The sequence below is a fragment of the Lissotriton vulgaris genome, unplaced genomic scaffold (assembly GCF_964263255.1).
Source record: "Lissotriton vulgaris unplaced genomic scaffold, aLisVul1.2 SCAFFOLD_4134, whole genome shotgun sequence".
Taxonomy (NCBI): Eukaryota; Metazoa; Chordata; class Amphibia; order Caudata; family Salamandridae; genus Lissotriton; species Lissotriton vulgaris.
Window position 1 is genome coordinate 1 of NW_028247047.1, and position 20,838 is coordinate 20,838.

Sequence of the window (20,838 nt, forward strand, 5' to 3'; positions counted from 1 at the left end):
TAAAGCATTGGGAAAGACGTTGTGCAGCCTCTTTTTATTTTTTTATTTTTTTATTGAGATTCTTACGTGCCATGTTTAATCATGATACAGAAAATAAAGTTCATATAAAAGTTTTCACAGTATATACTATACAATCATGTCTAAAATTTTTGTCAAAGTTGTTCCCCCATATTTTATCAAATTTTCTCAATCCCCCGATTCTTAATGCATACATTTGCTCGCTTTTCTTGACTCTTTTCATTTTCTGCAGCCATTCCTGAATACAAGGAATCTGAATTGAACGCCAATTCTGCAAAAGCAAAGATCTGGCCACCGCCATTACAATAAATATCTTCTCTTATTGTCAAAATTATCTGAAGATTGTAACTCCTCTGAATGTTAAATGAATGCTTATGGTATTGGTTTAGATCTTGCGCTATCTGATCAGTTGGCCAAATTAATGTATATTGACGTTGTGCAGCCTCACCATAAAAAAATTGCCAATGCTTTTTTGTAGAAAGTTACTTTACATGTTGTTACACTTTATTTGAAAATGGCATTCTAAGTAGTTTTTTTTTTGGTTTGTTGATGTGTAACACCTACTAGTTTTGCTGTCTGTAATTCAGGTGTGGGTGCATTTTGGCCCTGTTGTTTTCATTGCTCGATGACAATATTTATTTTTGTTGTGGACATTAATAAGTAAATGTGATGTAAATTCCAGATTTGGACATCTGTTGATTATGGCAAAGACAATGGAATCAACACCTTCTTAGCTGTACTATGTGTGTCATTTTATTTCTGTTGGTGAAGTTTTTTCTACCCCCAACAGAAAGAGAATGGCACACATGGGAAACAGTGAAGAAGATGTTGATAAACTTGTCGGTGGTTCTTTTTTTTTTTTGGGCGATTTAGCCCCTAATCAGTTGGGCCTAAAATGTTATTCTTATGTTCTACAAAACTCTTCCTACAAAATATATTTTCCTTACTATGAAACTTTAAAGATGAAACCCATGCAGGAGTATGGTACTGGTAAGAAACAATTCATACTTCTTTCACTTTTTAAAATCTTCGTTTGAGAATGTCAGTGCGGAACAGTAGTTTTCGTAACCACTGTGAAATACATTTTACCAGAGTTGCCTAATTCTAAGCGTTGCTGTATCAATTTTGTATTTTTTAGGTAAAGGACATCTTTGAAGCCTCCCCTTTCTATGTAGGAGATGATTGTGTCACTATTATGAATGGCACTGATGAAGGTACGCTTCCATGACAGATGTGTTGTATTTTAAATATTAGTTCCTTATTACTCAGGCAAAATATACGTGTTCTGTTCATTTAAATGTTTCACTTCTAGTTTCTGATGTTCTTGGTTCAAATGTGGAGCAGAACTTTTATATGTGGTCTTTGATGCTAAATGTGTAGGCAAAGATTAAATGAAAATCTTTCTGTTATTATATATTTGTTTTCTTTAGACATAGAAAATACAGCTTACATGAACTGGATACATATATTTTATTTGTATTTTTTAAACAAATCTAGCTAAATTACATTTACAGGGTGACTGTTTTAACTTGTTAACCCTTTTCCCCAAATCCTCTGTGAAGAACAAACAGGAAACTTGCTGCTGGCTATCATGTGAATGAGCTCATCTCTTCACAAACTGATAGAATCCTAGCTGTAGCTCTGATAAGGGATGTGCCTTCTACTACAGTCCCCATCACTTCGCTGTTTGTTGGCAGTTCTTCGCCAGACTGACAGGAAAGATGAGACCTAAATGTAAGCAGTAACTCAGCCAAGTTCCAAGACTACATCACTTGCACATCACTCAAATTCAGTTCCTATTTGTCCACTTAGTAAAACCAGTCAATGGTGCTTGGTCTCGTCACAGCAGCCTTCAAGCATATTTGTTTTCTGGTTTTTAAGGAAACCTCACACTTGAGCCCTTGTTTATCACTATGCAGTTTGTATCCACATTTGCTATGCTTCAGAAGTCTGTCTAGAAGGATGACAACTCTTGAAGAGCATCATGTTTTGTCTAATTCCCACAGGTACCCCAATCAGTACATAGGTTCTCCACTACTGATTCATGTCTGCAATGGTTGTACTTTGCTTGCACGTCCATGCCAACATTTTGAAACAAGAAAGAGGGAGAATTGGAAGAAAAAAAACAGGGGACTTAATTTTTCCAATTGATGTTCTTTGATGAAAAGCCAATTTCAGGCAGCAGATATGCAAAATGAAGCCATTTTTATCTAAACAAAAGAAATTGGAATTCTCCCGAATGAATCGGGTCTGTTAGCATATATGCTTGCAGGTAGCACCGATATTAAGGGCTATGAACCTCTCCCTCTTTCAACGAGGAAATACACTTATCATACCTTCTTCAGAGAAAAGGCGAAGTGGTAAGTATCTCTTGCTCCTGTCTCTGAGTTATCCTCTTTTAGAAATAAAGCACAAGGAGTCAGTTGCCCCTATCAGTGTATCTCTCATCTGCTGGGGTTGTTTATAAAGCAGAGCTACACCCTGGTTCCTTAAAACATTAGGCACACACAGTGATTGGTTATTTATCATTCACAAACTAACTATAAAACATATGTATCAGAATTATTTTAATAATGACTAAATCTCAGAATTTGTAACTTAAGTCAGTGCTAACCCAAGGAAAGTCCCAAATATGTTTTGTCACAAATCCCGATTCCTAAAATCCCTAACTATTATTCAAAAATGTCTTTACCCATATAGTTACATCACTGTAGCACCTAACTAATTTACAACATGGTAAGTCATATTAGTTGACCTGATTACCTTATTAAGCTGCAGCATTTGTAATACGATCTTTCAGTATGTTCCTCTTAGATGCTGGCCATGTGTCTAAGCCCTCCATTTTGTAGCTGCTCTTTATACCTTAGCTTCCATTGGTTTCCTGTGGAGAGGGGACACTCCTGTTAGCACATTTGTTGCTACATCTTTATGCAAACAATGCTCTCTTATAGAACGCAAATTAGAGATGTAACAACTTTGCTTCATTCCAAAATAATTCTGTATAAGTTGAGATGGCTTTGTGGCTGCATGCTTGCAAAAAACACAGTTGAAGGACAGAATGCAGAACAATGTCTTGCATTCACCCCAGTACAAAAATCTGGGCCTAAATCCATCGTTTTTTTGCACTCCACACCACCCTAGGTCAGACAATGGCTATATGCAAATCAGCCTTGACGCTGTGTCTGATGGGAACAGTCCAGCCCGATCTACCAAGCCATGTCTTTCCTAGACCGGAATCAAACATCCCAGGACCGGTTTCTGGCTATCAGCCTTCTTCAGCCTGGATAGCTTGACTCCAGTGATGTGGAGAGCCTGGGACTCACGTCTGAGCATACCCAGCCCACTCGGGGTGAAAATTGCAAAAAACACAGTTGATGGACAGAATGCAGAACAATGTCTTACATTCACCCCAGTACAAAAATCTGGGCCTAAATCCATCGTTTTTTTGCACTCCACACCACCCTAGGTCAGACAATGGCTATATGCAAATCAGCCTTGACCCTGTGCCTGATGGGAACAGTCCAGCCCGAACTACCAAGCCATGTCTTTCCTAGACCGGAATCAAGCATCCAAGGACCGGTTTCTGGCTATCAGCCTTCTTCAGCCTGGATAGCTTGACTCCAGTGATGTGGAGAGCCTGGGACTCACGTCTGAGCATACCCAGCCCACTCGGGGTGAAAATTGCAAAAAACACAGTTGATGGACAGAATGCAGAACAATGTCTTACATTCACCCCAGTACAAAGATCTGGGCCTAAATCCATCGTTTTTTTGCACTCCACACCACCCTAGGTCAGTCAATGGCTATGTGCAAATCAGCCTTGACCCTGTGCCTGATGGGAACAGTCCAGCCCGAACTACCAAGCCATGTCTTTCCTAGACCGGAATCAAGCATCCAAGGACCGGTTTCTGGCTATCAGCCTTCATCAGCGAGGATAGCTTGACTCCAGTGATGTGGAGAGCCTGGGACTCACGTCTGAGCATACCCAGCCCACTCGGGGTGAAAATTGCAAAAAACACAGTTGATGGACAGAATGCAGAACAATGTCTTACATTCACCCCAGTACAAAGATCTGGGCCTAAATCCATTGTTGTTTTGCACTCCACACCACCCTAGGTCAGACAATGGCTATATGCAAATCAGCCTTGACCCTGTGCCTGATGGGAACAGTCCACCCCGAACTACCAAGCCATGTCTTTCCTAGACCGGAATCAAGCATCCAAGGACCGGTTTCTGGCTATCAGCCTTCTTCAGCCTGGATAGCTTGACTCCAGTGTTGTGGAGAGCCTGGGACTCACGTCTGAGCATACAGACGCATGCACCAAGTGCATCTCAGAGAGAGACTCCTTCGCTGTCTTGTTTATGTAAACATTATCAAAATAGCTTCAATAATAACTACATGACTATGGCATTACCATTCAAACTGTTACTTTTCTTGGCCCTAAGCCTAATATATGGATACTCCAGGAAAGCTGTGCTCAGCCCCGTCCTGAAATTCATAGGAAACCTACCTTGTCATTGAGAGATACAGCTTAGACCTAAACCTGCCTCCCTTGTGTCCTTATAGCTGACCTGTCTCAAAACTCAGTGGGAGGCACAGATACCACAAAATGGGTTTGAAGTGACCACTTGGGATGTTTTGCCCATTATCTTACCAATACCTCTGGGTGGGCACAGGGAACTCTGCACAGGCGAAGAAAGGTACTGCCATCTTGGTTTTTATGTGGAGTGGTAATTGTGGAATAGTTTACAGAAAAACATGCGGGAAGTGCTGCAAAAGTGGGTAGGGACAACCCAGGGAATGTTTACCTCGTTGGATAGGGAGTGACCATGAGTTGCACCCCACCTCAAGCTTGCACTGGCCATAAATGTGGCACCCGCAGTACCCTCCTTAGAACAATGCTGGCCCTGTGGAAGATAAAAGCAGGACTGTCCCTTCTGTTGTGGCCTCTGAGGGCGGTACCTGTTCCTGCATGTACCCAGGACCTAGAAGTGGACTCCATAGGCCAATTGGCTAACCTGCTGTTACACTGCAGCAACTCAAAAGATGCAAGAAGCCCACTTTCTTGAAGAGCCCAGCTGACCATGTTTAATTTGATCTCCCCCAAACCTCTCTGGTGGTTTCTACTTGAGTGAGTTCTGCTTTCTAAGTAGAGTCCTTTAGGTCCTGGACCCCCTAGCTAAGCATCAGAGACTACTTCTCCTTCCTAACCCTAAACAGTGATACTTGGATACTATTTCAAAGATTTGTGCCTGGAGAACCAACAGAAGATGGGACCTGCCAGCCAATCCACAGAAGGTGCATCAATGGTGGGCCTGACTTCGCCACAGCTCCTGCTGCTTTCTACTCCGCAGCTCCCGCTACATTCTTCTCCTCCGCTCCCGCTACGTTCTTCTCCTCAGCTCCCACTACATTTTTCTCTGCACTACCAAATTCGATTCAGTGCACTTGACTCCAAGGGTCGAACTCTCTCTGGCTACAGTCTGCAGGGTCGCCCGGCTGAAGGAATGCAACTTCCAGAAAAGAGACTAAAGGCCTGATTTATGGTTTGGTGAATGTGTTAATCCATTACAACTGTGACAGATATCCCGTCTGTTGTATTACAAAGTGTCCTAGGATATAATGAACTTGTAATATGGTGGACTGGTATATTCGTCACGTTTCTAATGGAGTAACCTGCCCGCCAAATCAGGACCAACGGCTGAAGATTGAAAATTTTACCAGACCACACGATGAGCAACAGTCCATTGACATTGATGGCTTACAGGGCTCAAGCTCTGGACTTTTCCACTTTTAGCTTTCCTGCACTTGTCGACTGCTTCACCGAGACCTCCTTCTTTGGCAACCTATCATCGACATCCTTGTCTCCAGATCCAATCTGCTGCCTTGTCCTGCTGACTACTCTGGTCTCGGGTGAATTTTTTGCCCGGTTGATGTTTTTTGGCATACTTAATTCAAAATGTAAAAATGTATATCCATGTTCCCCTTATTGGATTTTTGTTGTTTAGTCTCATTTTGTTCATTAAAATATTCTCTATTTTTGTGAAATTAGAGTGAGGTGTTTATTGTGTTTTGTATGTTCGACTTTTTAACTGTTTTGGTACTTCTAAATTCTTCACACATTTTCTTAAGTTAAGCCTGTCTGGGCGGTGCCATAACTACTGTGGGTTGAGCTCAAGTTTAATTTACTGAAATCTATAAAGCACCTAACAAGAATAGTATCATTATTACTTGTGGTGAGTAAGCATCCACGCCAACCAAGAATCCACTTTCTCACAATACCACAGCAGTGTTATTTAAAAAAGTATGTCTCCGTTATTTCCATCTCTCGTTTGTTCCTTTAGAGCTGGCTGAGTCCACAGTTCCTCTGTAAGGTTATCTTCCTTTACTCAAAGTACCTTCTAAGCTGATGGAGCCTGAACGGAGACAGCATAACAAGTTATGTCATGTCAGTCATAAGTTTTCCTCCCTCAAGACAATAGTCAAGATGATTTTCCAATTGTGTTGGACCAGCTTGACAACCCTTTCCCTCATGTCAAGTCCCACACCCATTTGTATTCGAACAAAGCAGACAGATGTGCCATATTGCCCTTTTAGTTTTTTTTTTCCGGCCTGTCTTTTGTTTTTCCCTTGCTCACCTTGACAATATGCAAGTCCACTGAATCAACTTAACTACCTTCCGAGAGAACTGTGCATATGGACTAACTTGGTTGTCCATTTGAAATCTAATTGTACAAACTTCAACTTACCTTGGAATTAAATAACAGTACCCACCAGGGATAATCTCCAGTAACAATTCCACATCTCTTGATCACTTAAAGGGCTTCTTAACTTCGCCCTGAACCTTTTGTCAACAGTTACGTGAATTGCAGTTTTCAGCTGTCAGTGTTTATGAATTTAATTTGCTGTGTCAGGTGGTTAATCTGTAGATTCTGCAGACACACATACCCACACAGTCACACAGCCATCCTTGATTGCAGACTTGGGTTAACCTGTTTTGTTCTGGAAAGTTATGCCCTCTTTAGTGAAAGGAGGACAATTATTAGTTTTTCTATCAATAGAAGTGCTGATGGAGATAGCAGCTAGAAACGTAGTCAGACTGAACACTGGAGTACAGGGCATTAAGAAGGTTGAATTGCTTGGCATGTCAGAGAAATATTTTTCATGAGAAACACAAATAATCTTAATTTGCAAAATCGTCTTTGCCAATAAAGTAAAACCTTGGTGTTGTGCAGTCATCCACTTAGCATCACTGGAAGCAGTGCAAATGACACTCCTTCACTATTTCCCTCACCCACACCATTCATTTTCTCTGTCACTGAAATATCATGCTTGGAACTGTCAATGCAGTGAGAAAGGAAAAGGAGGTTCAGAATAAATGTAAAATACAGGAGTTTCGGGGAATAAAACGCTGGTTGATACTGCCTTTTCAACCATTTGTCAACCGTCTTCAGAGAACATGCCGCCTGTACCTTTATTTTAGGAAGTCTCTGTGAGCATGGCCCTGCAGTTTACGTCATATATAGAGTGCAGGAACATCATTCAGTAATACGAATCCTCACTTTTAACGACATGCCAAGGGTGAAGGAGGTGGGGTATATGTGTTCAGGAACTCATACTTATCTTCCCATCATATGATTTTAATGCGTGATAGTAGGTGACAAAAGTGACCTTGAGGGCCTGATGTTGTGCACGATAGCCAGAAAACTGCAGACTTAAAAGAGTTTCTTCCCCTCGCCTCCAAATATAATGATGAAAGTGGGAAGAACTGTCCCAAAGTGATACAATGGGGTGAAGGAGGGAATGTTAAGAAAAATACAAAGGTAGCTCACCTTCAATAATTCTAACTGAGATGTGTGTGACCAGCCTGAATCAACCTGGCAGACATCAAGGGCCTTTGGATTCAGTTATGGCTGCCCTAACAGTTCCTTAAGCTGTTCCGAGACTTCTATTGGTGGCTGTTAGTCCTGCACTTTTTAAAATAGCATCAAGACCATCTTATGTTTGACCTCTCTGCCTGAGACAGCCAGTGGAGTAGCATTTAAACTAAGTGAAGCAATTTTGAGTCAATTTTATGGACTTCAAATTATTGTATGTACCTTTTGCAAGTGGTAATAGTAATGCCTTGAAACTACTGAGAAGCATGTTTGTGTTTTCATCACGTGCTAGATGAGGAGGTAAATGGTACTTAAAAATTTGGCACCTCTTGAAAAGGAAAATTGGAACTAGTTTACAAATGAAGCAACAGGCTAACAAAGTAAACATTTGCTACCTGACTACTACTATTAATACTCCCTTCTGTTACGGTAGCCCACTCATTATTGCTAGATCATCCTGTGCTAAATATAGTGATTGTTTTTTCAAGAGGGAGGGGCAGAGAGCTGGGTTATGAGGTCCTGCACACAGGCTCCCAAGGAAGGCTTAGATTTCGAAAAAGGTGTGCAGTTCTGTGAGGACGTGGGGGGAAGACAAGTCTTTCTTCATGATGCCCTCACACACCCGGAGAGGTGTCATGCTTCATCATTAGGCGCTTGCCCCTCGTCAGGCCGGCGCTGCAATGCCTAAAGGGGCTCCCGAAACCGGGGCTCTTTGCCGGGGATCTTTTGAAGAAGAAGCCGTAAGGTGCGTGCGGGTGTGGGGGCTGGGTAGTGCACAATGAGGTGAAAATAGTTAAAATAGGTTGTTCTAGGGGTGAGTTTTTGCAGTGCTTGTGAGGTTGTGTATGATCATGACATTGTGTGTAGAATGCGAGTATGTTTAATCCTGTCACCCACTGGGTTCCTTTCACTCTTGCCCCTCGAACGAGTGAGATATACCCACGCTAGTTTAACCACAGCTGTAGCATGTACGCTGTAAGCACCTTGTTCCGCCACTATTACCAATCCGGCTAGTTGCACTGTAACTGCACATTTTTTTTATAAATATAGTAATTGGCCACAGATGTATGATGCTGACTGATGCTTACAGAAAGAGGCTAGGGCAGCGTGCCAGTGTCTCGGGCAATTTGGAAACCAAATTTAAAATGTTACTATTTTTTTTAAACTGTTTTTTAACATTGCTTTGTTAATTCTTCCAACTTTAATTTGTATCTTCTAGTTCATTGTTTCCGTATTAGTTAGAGCAATTTACTATGAAAATAAATGTGTATGTTTTCATGTTTTACCTCAAACAACGCAAGCTAAGGTAAATAATTGACGTGAAGTCCCTTAGGTCCGACTCCAGTTCTTATAGGCCCGACTCCATCTCATATAGGCCCGACTCCATCTTGCCTAATGGAGGTTGCCATCTGCTCACTCTCAAACAATGGATGTTGCCATCTTTCCCAATTTTTGCAGAATAATTGGCATGTCTGCCGTTAGATGAAGATGTCATCTGAACTTATCTTTCAAAGAACTGTAAAAGCATCTAGTCATACGATTGATGAAATAGATACCACATTTAACACAACATTCGTCTGGGTCAGAAGTATACTCTTCACCATGTCAAGGTTAACTAGGACACATACAGACATGTAATCAAAATAATGTGGTCTTAATTGACGTCCTTTTACATTATATGTCATAAGGAAATGTCTTGGATGCACACCTTGATGCACGTAACCTATGTCGGACATTCATACACTCATATCAGAAATTCCACTGTCTGATAAGATTTAGTATATGAGGATTACCACTGGACCACTTGTCAGGAGAGGTCCTTTACCCAGGTATTGCCTGAGATTCTGTCAGAGACGGTCTCGCCTGCTGCCAGCATACGTCACACTTCCCAGATGCTACATCTTGCCTGAAGCAAGAAGCTGATAAAACTGAGTCCTAGAGAAAGACCGACTGACTGCTACCGCAACATGTGTTTGCCCTTCGCGGGGAGCACTGTCTTAACGCCTCCGCTAATAAAGACAGCCTTTGCTTTCAACAATATATGCGGGGGTCTCTTCTCCCTAAGAATCTCTAGGCCGCAGGTTGCGCTGTCTTCCATGCCCTCTTAGTGTAGCCCATATAAATAGGCATTAGCATGTTACGTTTTAGATGACATTTTAAAACATGCTAGAAATTTTAATTTTATTCTCTTTATTTATAATATGTCTGCTTGCTGTTTTTATAATATTCTGTGTAGTTTTAGATGCACTAAGAAGCAAATTATTCCTGTAGTAATAAATTATTTTTTACTTAAAAGTGTTATTTCAACTTTGTATACTGTCTGTGATACTGTGAAAAACGAAATAAGGTTTGTGATTGTTACCAGGGTGCCGACGATGCTTTTATGGTTTGTTAGTAACCCAATAGCAATACTACTATTTTAGTTACCCATTGAGTAACGTCTCGCAGGGCTACAATAACCCATCTTTCACTTACATCGCTGGTGCTTTGAACCAAGTTCACCTGTGTCACCGTCCGGTGGAAAGAACACCTTGTAGAGTTTTGCCAAAGTTGTAACCTATGCAACATAACAACCAAATTTGTCCCAATTGTCTTTTAAATCCATTTAGTACATGTCATTCTCAAGTATCAGGTGCATTGATTGACAAGCCTTCCATATCCACTTGTACCCATTGTTCTTTCCATAAATTATCTTGCTACCTCCCTTCTTTCCAAAAGCACGTCTTGATTGACAACCAATCTGTTAATAATGTGGCCCTGATTTAGAGGTTGACGGATGAAATGCTTTGTCAAACGTGACACATATCCCATCCTCTATATTGCATCTGTCACATCTATAATAGCAAAAGGAACAAGTGATGGACGGAATGCTGAACAATGCAAATATTCACCCCCAGTCACAAAAGATCTGGGTTTAATCCATTGTTCTTTTGCTAACCAAGCCACCGATCTTTGCACCCAGCCATATGCAAATCAGTCTTAACCCTGTTCCTCATGGGAACAGCCCAGCCCGAACTGCCAAGCCAGGTCTTCCCTGGACCAGAAACCAGCATCCTGGGACCGGTTTCAGGGCATCACCCCTCCTCAGCCAGGCTAGCTTGAGTCCAGTGGCGCAGTGAGTACGACGGGACACAAGTCTGGCCATTGCCTTCCCACTTAGGGCAACAAAAGCTTTAGGCTATCATAGGGATTACTGGACATTCGCCATGTTTGTTACAGAGTATTCCAAATTCTAAATAAGGCTGATAGTCTTCAGCTACCCCAGTATCAACCGAGATGCTTGACTTTTACCACACCCCATTTCCCTGAACAATTTCCCCTATAGCTTGTTTGAAAATCTATTAGTTTGTAGTGACACCACTAGATGACTTCTGAGCTCACTAGCTTAAGAGTACTGTACTGATATTAATAGGTAAGTGATCGTTTTTTCTTACTTCATTACACATAGCTCTAGAAAGACACCTTGTCTTATTCCTCTAGTAGATTTGCTTTTTGCATTACTCAGTGACTTAGAACCCAATGTCAAGGATCATCTTCCATATTTCAAGCCAGTTTTATCTCTACAACCATGATATAAAGCTGTTAATCCTGGCGGCAACACATTGATACCAATTTTACTTCCTGTCCCAAAGCCAAATCCCCCCCCACCCCCCCCCCCCCCGCCGTTTCATATTCCTGCAAGTGTTTGAAAATCAGCAGTTTTTTCTATTTTGCAGACTTTCAGTGAAATCTGTAAGGAAGACCTTCAGGTTTTATTACCAACGTATCGCTTGCACCCTTTTTGTCTGTCTCTCTTGCACCCTTTTTGTCTGTCTGTCTCTCTCTCTCTCTCTCTCTCTTTCTCTTTCACAGTTATTATTTTTTTCTTCTCTCTCTCTTTCTCTCTTACACACAGCCAACACTTCACTTCCATAGTGAACTCAAAACTCAACAATGATAGTCTTTGTCACCCAAGTCTCCATATGAACACTCTTCCCCCGCTCCCTCACATGCATCTCCTACTACTCTCTCACTTAACTTGGTTCTTGATTTGTACTTCAGATTGGCGATGTCTTACCCTATTGGCCCAAGATCTTTTATGTGACTGTAGTTTAATTTTTTTGCCTGTCGTCTGACCCAATTCACAGAATGACACTGGTTAGCACATGAGCTTTAAAAGTTATTTTTACAGATACACTAAATATGGCCTGTTCACGCAGTCCTACAAATCACGTTCTCTTTCAACAAGCATAGGAAATACTTTCACGCTGTCATACAAATCACTTTCTCTTTCAGCAAGCATAGGATATACTTGGACTGATGTCCCAATAGGCGTTCACAGAGCTATTGTCCGAAGTAGAATGTTCATGATGTTAGATGGGTAGGAAATACACCCATGAGGAAAAAAAAGATTAGTACTAAAGTGATGCAGCTTAGAAAGTATGGTTTGTTGTATTCTCTTTTTCGAAATTTGAAATGGCAGTTATGTGAAAATGTCGAAACTCCTCATCTTCTATGAAGTTTAATATCTATTTGTCCTCAAATATTAACTATTGCACAGCCCTGATACCTTCTGTATGATTTGTTTCCCAACAGGAATTTCGGCATGGATCACTGTGAATTTTTTAACCGGTATGTGTATAATTATGCATGGGGGCATGTTGTGGTGGAAGATGTGCTTTAGTAACATGCAGATAAGTAGCTTTGTTGGGAGAGGGTTTATTTAAGATTAAGTAGATACACAAATGACCTCCATCAGATGTAACTTCTAGCTCAGCCTTTGTGCACTCGCTGTCTGCCTGTCAAGGAACCCCCACCACCTTGCCATTCTGTGTCATTTAGTGTCCTGACAAGCAGGACACCACAGGACACTCGAAGGGTTGTGAAGATGATTTCTGACCTCAAAGCTTCTTTGTTACTGTGCTTAAGTATCAGCACCCCATGACCAAACAGATCTCTCCAATTAATACTTGACTTGCCCTTCGTAAAGTGAAGCAGCTATTGTAGTTCTAGATGACCTGACACACACAGTACAGATTTACTGCAAAATCCCCAACTTACAGAATAACAACCTTTCAATCTTTTCGGTCGTGGAGATTTGGTTAAAACCATTTATGTGTCAATCGGGGGTTCTTGTGAAATCTGTTCCTCTATGTTTTTTTCAGTGAACAGCATACAACATACAGATGACTTAATTCGACGTTATTATATACATTTTCTGTTTAAGAAAGAGAGCTTCACACATTCAAAAACAATTATGTCCTTTAAAACTTTTAAGTCAAGTTTCGAAATGACATCACAAAAGTTATTGAATTTACATTTCCACTTCTATGGAGAGATGTTGCAGAAACACATAATGAAAGACAAATAGTGAGTAGACAATGCTGTTAAAAAATACACAGAACTTAGATATAGTAAGTGTGATCCTCTTGTGAGCAGCCATGTACCTAAATAACTAGCAAAAAGACCTTGTTGGAATCGCATTGTGCTCCCCATGGATCATTTAAACACATGCCAATTGCAACACAAATTGTTTGTACAGAAGGTATGTATTAATCATCTTTGCATGTGTAACGAGAATCAAACCGGTCTCACTGCTACACAGGAGAGAATAATCAGATATGCTTGTGAATGGTAGCTATCACTCTTTTATGTTTTTTACAACTGGTACCTATTCTCTCCTGCTGAATCGAAGCTCTGGTTTCTGTGTGCTACCTTATGTGGATGACATCCTGAATCGTTTTAACTTTGGGATATATCAACTCTGGCTGACCCTTAATACCTGCCTGCCAAGTATTCACAGGTGGATGGCAGAAAACGTTCTTAAGACAAGGATAAGATCTTGATTTCTGAAGAGATTCCCTGATGTGATGAGATGCCTTACAGACATACTTTTAGGCAACACTCCATATTTATCCAGTTCTGTGTAAAAATCCTGGATTTTTGGGTGGACCTGACCTATATTGGGGCACCCAAATTGATAATACTTGGACTGCATGCCTTGTTTCGCTGTGGACCATGAAGAAAATGATTAATTTATTTCCATACAGTAACAGTGTGACGTCTTCAATGCTACCATCCTTTCTCGCTTAGACTAGGGGAATAACCTCTATTTAGGCCTGTCAGAATATCACACTGGAAAGTTGTAGGGCATTAAAAATACTGATGTTCCTCTTGCCTCTGGGCTCTTTACATTTGATCAGTTGTCTGTAGTGCACTGTTTTCTGCACTGGCTCCCATTGAAACGGAGGGCGCATTGCAAAGTAAGCTGTATGATGCACCGGGAGTTCTGTAATTCCAGCCCAAAATAGCACTGGTTACTCAACATGTACCAGCCAGTTCTTTGAAGTCTGGATCACTGATGCTCTTGTGAGTGCCTCTGGGAGCTAGATTCTTAAGATAGCTGTCCATCGTTTGGAATCATTTGGGTTTGGAACTGTGACAAATCCATTCCCACCCTAGGTTTCTTTTTAATGTGACCCTAGATGCCCTAACACCATGATACACATAAGCGTATGAGAGATTTAGACATCAATAAATAAGAATTCATGTGAAGTTTTTACCTCACTCCCTTTCTGTGATTATTAAAGACATAGACATTCTCAGTTTTTCATTGTGGTTCAGACTGGAGAATACGCCGACTCCTTGTGATAGCTCCTGAACCTATTTCTCTTGCTTCAACTATTACTACATGATTTAGATTATTTTGCCTCAAACACAACTTTTGATTGAGGATGCTGAAAAGCTGTGCCCTCTCTATTTGCTTGATGGGTATTTTCACCTTTATCTAGGAAGACTACCCTAAGGTCTCTAGGTTTCAGTGGGCTGCTTGGGGCAAACAAAGCGATTCGGTCCGGTCCTTAGATTAGGTTGCATTCTGTTGGGTATCAACAATCGTCCTGTTGATGTGAAAGGTCTACCTCCACCTGGTAGATTGACTGATCAGAGCGCACTCTGTCACAGATGATTCACAAAGTAGACATGGTCTAAAGCTCCATCTCTGTGCATGCCAGATATTTTACTTGTTCCATGCAATTTTCCATGATGCAGATGCAAAACCTCTTGTTTGCTAGTGACCTACGGGCACCTGAATGAGGACTGGGACTGCAGGACTCCGCTTTCAATTTTAGGAGCAGTTACAACACGTTGGCCTGCTGATAGGAGTAAGATGCACTTAGTTCCTCTGGCAAAACATAGGATGAAAGAACTGACTGCAGTTTCAGCTACCCTTTGCATAGGGAAGTGATAAAGAGCAGCAGTTCAAGAGCATTGCCATTTTGCCCACATTTCTTCCATTTCTAACTTGTCGGGCTCTTGAAGGAAATCTGCTTGAGTACTGTCTCGACCTTGAAGCGATCATCATTGGTTTCCTGTTGTGCTTGAGCTGTCCCGACTTTAATTTCCAAAGTCTCTGGCATTGGGGAACAGTGGGAAAAGCAGCCCCCGATGACTGCTCTGAAGCTGAAAGCAATCTTCTGAACATTGCAGTATTTTAAAATGCAGGCCTTTTCTGCAGTTTTCTCTCCTTTATAAAGCAAATGGGTTTCTCATAAAGATGATTCCCGTTACCCCTCCATCTCAACTCTGCTGCCCTGAATTTGTCACTGTTATGCAATATTATCACTTACCCTGTTGTTTTGAATGAGCCTGACCCGTAAGTTGTCTTCAGCTCTGACAATACACTAATAGTGTGTGTCTTTGTGTATATTGCTTACCGTTATTTGAAGTACAGCAGTCTTTTGAAGTATTTAAAGTAGAACTGCATTGAGTCTCATTTTTCTAATGCATGCTGATCTTGGTTATATACTTTATAAAATGTACAGTGTCACATATTGATTTATTGGTATCCTTTAAAAATATTATCAATCTAAAGTGCATGTATAGATAGGGCAGACCTGTCTAGAGAGCAATGGAGATATATTAATACAGACAAAATCAAGATGGCAACAGAAAAGGGATTCTTGCTAGGTGCTGTCTGCAGGCAAGGCTCTTGAAGGTTCCATTGCTGACCGATAAGAATGTCATTTAAAAGATGGGTTCTGGCTTAATTCTTCCGGGTTTCAGACGCCAGTTTAGCGAGGGCGATTGAGTCCAGAGAATTTCGTGCCACACGTACCCGTGGGTTACGGACTAAATTTTGGAATAACACTATTTGAATACGACCATACCTACTTGAATTTTGGAACTATATGGATTAGGCTGGCGCATTGGATTGGTTTTTATACACAGCGGTGACCACTTTATTTCACGCATAATACTGCAAGGGGTACCCTTCCGGGTTGGAATTATCACCGGAACTGGGCCTAACTACTGAGGATTCAGCCATTGAGCCCTGAAGAGTTGTAGTTACTGTGTATGTACAGTCCTACAACGAAACACGTGTCGGCTGGCTGTATATTATTGCTGATTTGATGACCTAATAAAAAGGAGAGATATATGAACCTCCATGAAAACGACGTTGGACAAAATTTATTTTTTGCAATCCTGTTTACTGTCACATTGTTGTTTATATTCTGTTTGCGTGCGCAGGAATCTGTGTTATAATTCTGAAGTGGAGTTGCATTGCTTGAGAAGCTTATTTTACTAGATTTCTAGGTGCTGCACTTGGTGGTTCCCAGTTTGGTGATGTCAAGGCTAAATGGATTTTACTGCCCACCAGAGATCTTGCTTTTGTTCTGATAGGATGAGAAATTTATCATTAAGCATCAACTATACTCTCCTGCTACCACACATACACGGATACTGACAGACTAACTGTGTTTATACTGTATATGTTGAAGTCTCATGGCACCGTATAGTATATGGTAGACACACTTGTGGGCTGGGAAGTGGTTTATGCATATCCAGTTATGTGTTGTTTTACTTATTTAATGTGTGAAGCACTCAATCTGGATTGTCTGAGAGTGTGTTCCCGAATGATTTTGGACACTTTGAAAAGTCAGTGTAGCTATATAGTAGCTGGGAAGTATATGTGCAGAAGATCCTGTAAGAAGTTGTTTTTCTCATGTATGCAAGTAGGCATGCACAAAGCACTAACATTAGTAGGATAAGAGAGCGGGAGGCAGGCCTCTGATGGCGAAGTATTCAAGTTTGATTTAGAGAGACATACAGCTGTTTGGTTGGCCATTGGCACTTTCATAGATATGATCTTGCAAGGAAACTGGAAAAAGTATGGATCACACAGGGCAGGTGGTGAGGGAGAGTAGAAGACAAAATGAGCTTTTTCTTAAGAGCACCACGTTTCAGTGGGTTAGCCTTGGGTTTTATGGTAGATGTTTAGAAAATAACATGGCACCCGAAAAGGTAAGCGCTAGCATTTAGTCGAAGTGATGTGGTGCATGAATCCTTTACGTTTTGGTGGATGATTGCAAAAATGGTTCAGAGTTTGTCTACTAGTAGTCTGAGAGTGGGTGCTGTTCATGCTTTTGGAGGTCGAGGGAAGTAGTATGCAAGGGTGAGGTCGTTCTGTAAGGAGCGAAGAGTGTACCATGCTTGGAGTATTGCTTAAATGTTGTCCTGACAGCATTGTTGCTTCTGGTGTTGAAAAAACAAGACTGTCTTCTGAGTGTAAGTGAGGTATTTATTTGCGTGCAGTCGTGCTGTTCAGTGTTTTGGTGCACATTTAGATGTTGCAAGCTAGGGTTCAGGTATTGAGTGCTTTCCACGAGACACATATACACATGTAGAGCTTTGTTTGAGATTGTTTCACAGTTCTAGTTGTCGTCATTTGGTGTCTGATGAAGGTGAATTTTTATTTGCTTTGGGGAAGAGCCAAGTTTTGAGAGATTTGCTTAAGGTTGGGAATTGTGATGTATTTATGAGTTGTGTTGCGGAGTTAAGTGACTTTTATGGATATTGGAGAACCTCCATAGAATTGCTGAGACTGTGATATGGCTAGGAGGCATGTTGTTGCTAATCGAATGGAATCCATGACAAGGTTCAGGACCATCACCAACTCTTCCCTAAGTGATGCTTTGTTGCTTGAAACTGACGCAGTGTTTAAGAGGTTTCTAGTGTAGGGTGTGAAGTGCTCTAGTGATGTGCTCTGAACGTGTTGAAGTAATCTGGTTTGCCATGTTTGGGGCCATTGGCACAGTGTAAGCAGACAACAAGTAGATGTTCAGTGTAAGTTCTGCTTGAAGGGTTGCGCAAATGAGAAAAGTTAATGGAACAATGTGACTTTATTACTTCAGACTTTAATTTGAAAAATCATTTATGATTAGCTTTACTTTATAAACTGTGGGAAATTCTCTGTTTCAGGCAGTTTAAATAATTCAGGAAAGAAATTGGTGGGAATGCTGGATTTAGGAGGCGGATCAACACAAATCACGTTTCATCCGGATGATGAGGTAAGTGGAATGCATTATAGCACCGCTTTATTTTGAATACAAATTTCGAAGCATACATTTTTTTATTTGCTAACCAAGCTCATGCCCTCTTGTCTTCAAGCCAATTTATGGTTGATTCCTTCAGTTGAAGTATCATGAACTTCCTTCAAATGATCAGACACTCTTCCAATTTTAGCATTGTTTGTCTTCGTCGTGTCTCAGTTGAAAATGACTTGTTATTTCGCGTACCATTACTTCGCAGCTTTTTACTGCGATGCTTTTCTTAGCAAATACAGTTACTACGCAAGTTTTTAGTTCACATACCTTTACATTAATGTGTTAATGTATGCGAACTAAAAACTTGCCTAGTAATAAAAACCCAACACTATACTAAATACAAATACACTACCCTACACATCACAAACTCTAAAACACTACCCAAAACCTCAAACACTACACTACACTACACTACCCTACACTACTCAAACACCACTACACTACCCTAAACCCTAAATCACTACCCCCTGGACGACATTCCCCCTTCCCCTAGCCTGCTCCCTACACTCAAACACTACCCTGCACGCACCCGACACTACCCTAAACCCTAAAACACTACCATACACAAAAACCACAACACTACCCTAAACCCTAAAACACTACCCCCAGCACGATTCTGCCCCTACCCCCCAAGACGATCCCTACACTGAAACACTACCCTGCACAACCCCCTGACACTACCCTAAGCCCTAAAACACTACCCTACACTACCACTACCCTAAACCCGAAAACACTACCCCCAGCACGACTCTGCCCCACCCCCATTCCTGTCCCTAGTCCCAAACACTACCTTGTACGCACCCCGACCCTACACTAAAGCCTAAAACACTATCCCCAGCACAACCCTGCCCCTCCCCTTCATGGTCCCTACACTGAAACACTACTCTGCATGACCCCCCAACACTACCCTAAACCCTTAACCACTACAATACACTACACTAACACCACAACACTACCCTAAACCCTAAAACACTACCCCCAGCATGACACTGCCCCTTCCCCCATTCCTGTCTCTACTGCCAAACACTACCTTTCAAGACCTCAGACACTACCCTCAACCCAAATACACTACTCTACACAAACACAACTACACTACCCTTAAACCAAAAGACTACCCCTGCACGACACTCCCCCTACCCTTAACCCTTAAATACCACACAGCCCCTCTTACCTCTCTCTCCTCGGTGCCTGTCTTCTCCGGCTTAAAGTCTGCAGTCACCTGTTGAATAATCACAAATTATGTCGCTGTACACGCGCATAGTGGGTATGGATGCATGTTCCTCCTACACTCCCTCTTTTTGAAAAGCAGGGCACAGTCTCTACTTCTTGTATGCCCGAAATGATGACACATCAATCAGAGGCAAATTAGGCCGCATTCACTGTTCCTTGAAAGGGACAATACCTCTACACCGTTGTAATGAAACGGAAGCGCGTCCGTTTACGGAAGCGCGTCCATTTACACACAACGCTGTGGATAACTTGTAACATTGCATACGTTGTAACACTTGCAAAGTAATGGTACGCGGTGTAACAGCCGGGTACTAAAGGTTGTTTACCATCTGTTTGGTTGCAGGATTCTATATTGTGAACATCATTATTCTGTTTGAATCCCAGCATTCCAATCTGCATGACTAGCTCACATCATCATATTGCCACACTATAGCACCCACTCTCTGTCGGCTGTCTCAAAACATGTTCTTTGCTTGTTACTCAGTATATGAATGTCTTGGGGTATACTTTGATTGAAATGTTATGATTTTCTCTTGTCGTTCATAAGTCCTTCCTTCCTTTGTAAGAACTTTGTAAGATTTCCTTGACTCTTTTGCCTTAAGTTGATCCCACTCTGGGCCCTCTGTTTTAAGGGTAGAAATGCATGGGTGTTCTTTGCTTATGTATATTTTTTGCACTTTAATATAGAGCAAACTAAGGTTGAACTTTGCCCAAAGGTGTTGGAGTGCTTTACACGAGCTCCTGTTACATTACACAAGGTCACATTTATTTTTTAGGCAAGGGAAGATTAGGTGTTTCCCAGAACCACAGAATGTTGACCCAACGCCAAGACTCAAACCGGTTTGTCAGTTCCAAAGTTGACTATTCTGGCCCTACTGCCAGATCTTATCCTTTTTGTGGTTTACCACTTTTTCCTTTATGCACATTGCATCTTTTGTAGTTTTCGGTGCCCTCAGCAGGTGATCTCCAATGTTTGAAAAGTGCAGACACGTCTATTTTTATCTGAATTGGCCATTTGCTGGACTGGCAGCTCTGTTACAAAACAAACCTATCATAACATGGAGCATTATAATGCATAATACCTTCATGTGACAGGTAGAGTCTCTCCTGATGGCCCCATAAAATGTATAGTTGTTTATTTTGTTCTATTAATTTGTATTTTAGCTGTGTCATGTTTGTTCCTACTGCATATGGTGATGGTTTGTATGTTAAGAGGACAAAGAGTGCAGTGTTATTGTCCTGTTTTGACACCTCCGCTACATTGTGTGTTCTGTCTCATTTAAATATTCTGTAGTCCTGCAAAGTTCTAGTAACTTGACCATTATAATGGATGCCCCTCTGGCATTTG

The 20,838-nt window shown here is 41.4% G+C and overlaps 1 protein-coding gene across 1 annotated transcript in view; it reads left to right on the forward strand.

Annotated features, from left to right (window-relative positions):
* Nucleotides 1–1,160: 1,160 nt before the first annotated feature.
* LOC147665646 (ectonucleoside triphosphate diphosphohydrolase 6-like) overlaps nt 1,161–20,838 on the forward strand; it is a 169,901-nt gene continuing 150,223 nt past the window's right edge. The window contains exons 1-3 of the mRNA XM_086949616.1: nt 1,161–1,232; nt 12,472–12,507; nt 18,136–18,224. Coding sequence (XP_086805742.1) covers nt 1,214–1,232; nt 12,472–12,507; nt 18,136–18,224 — 144 coding nt within the window. The 5' untranslated portion in view covers nt 1,161–1,213. The remainder of the gene's footprint in view (nt 1,233–12,471; nt 12,508–18,135; nt 18,225–20,838) is intronic.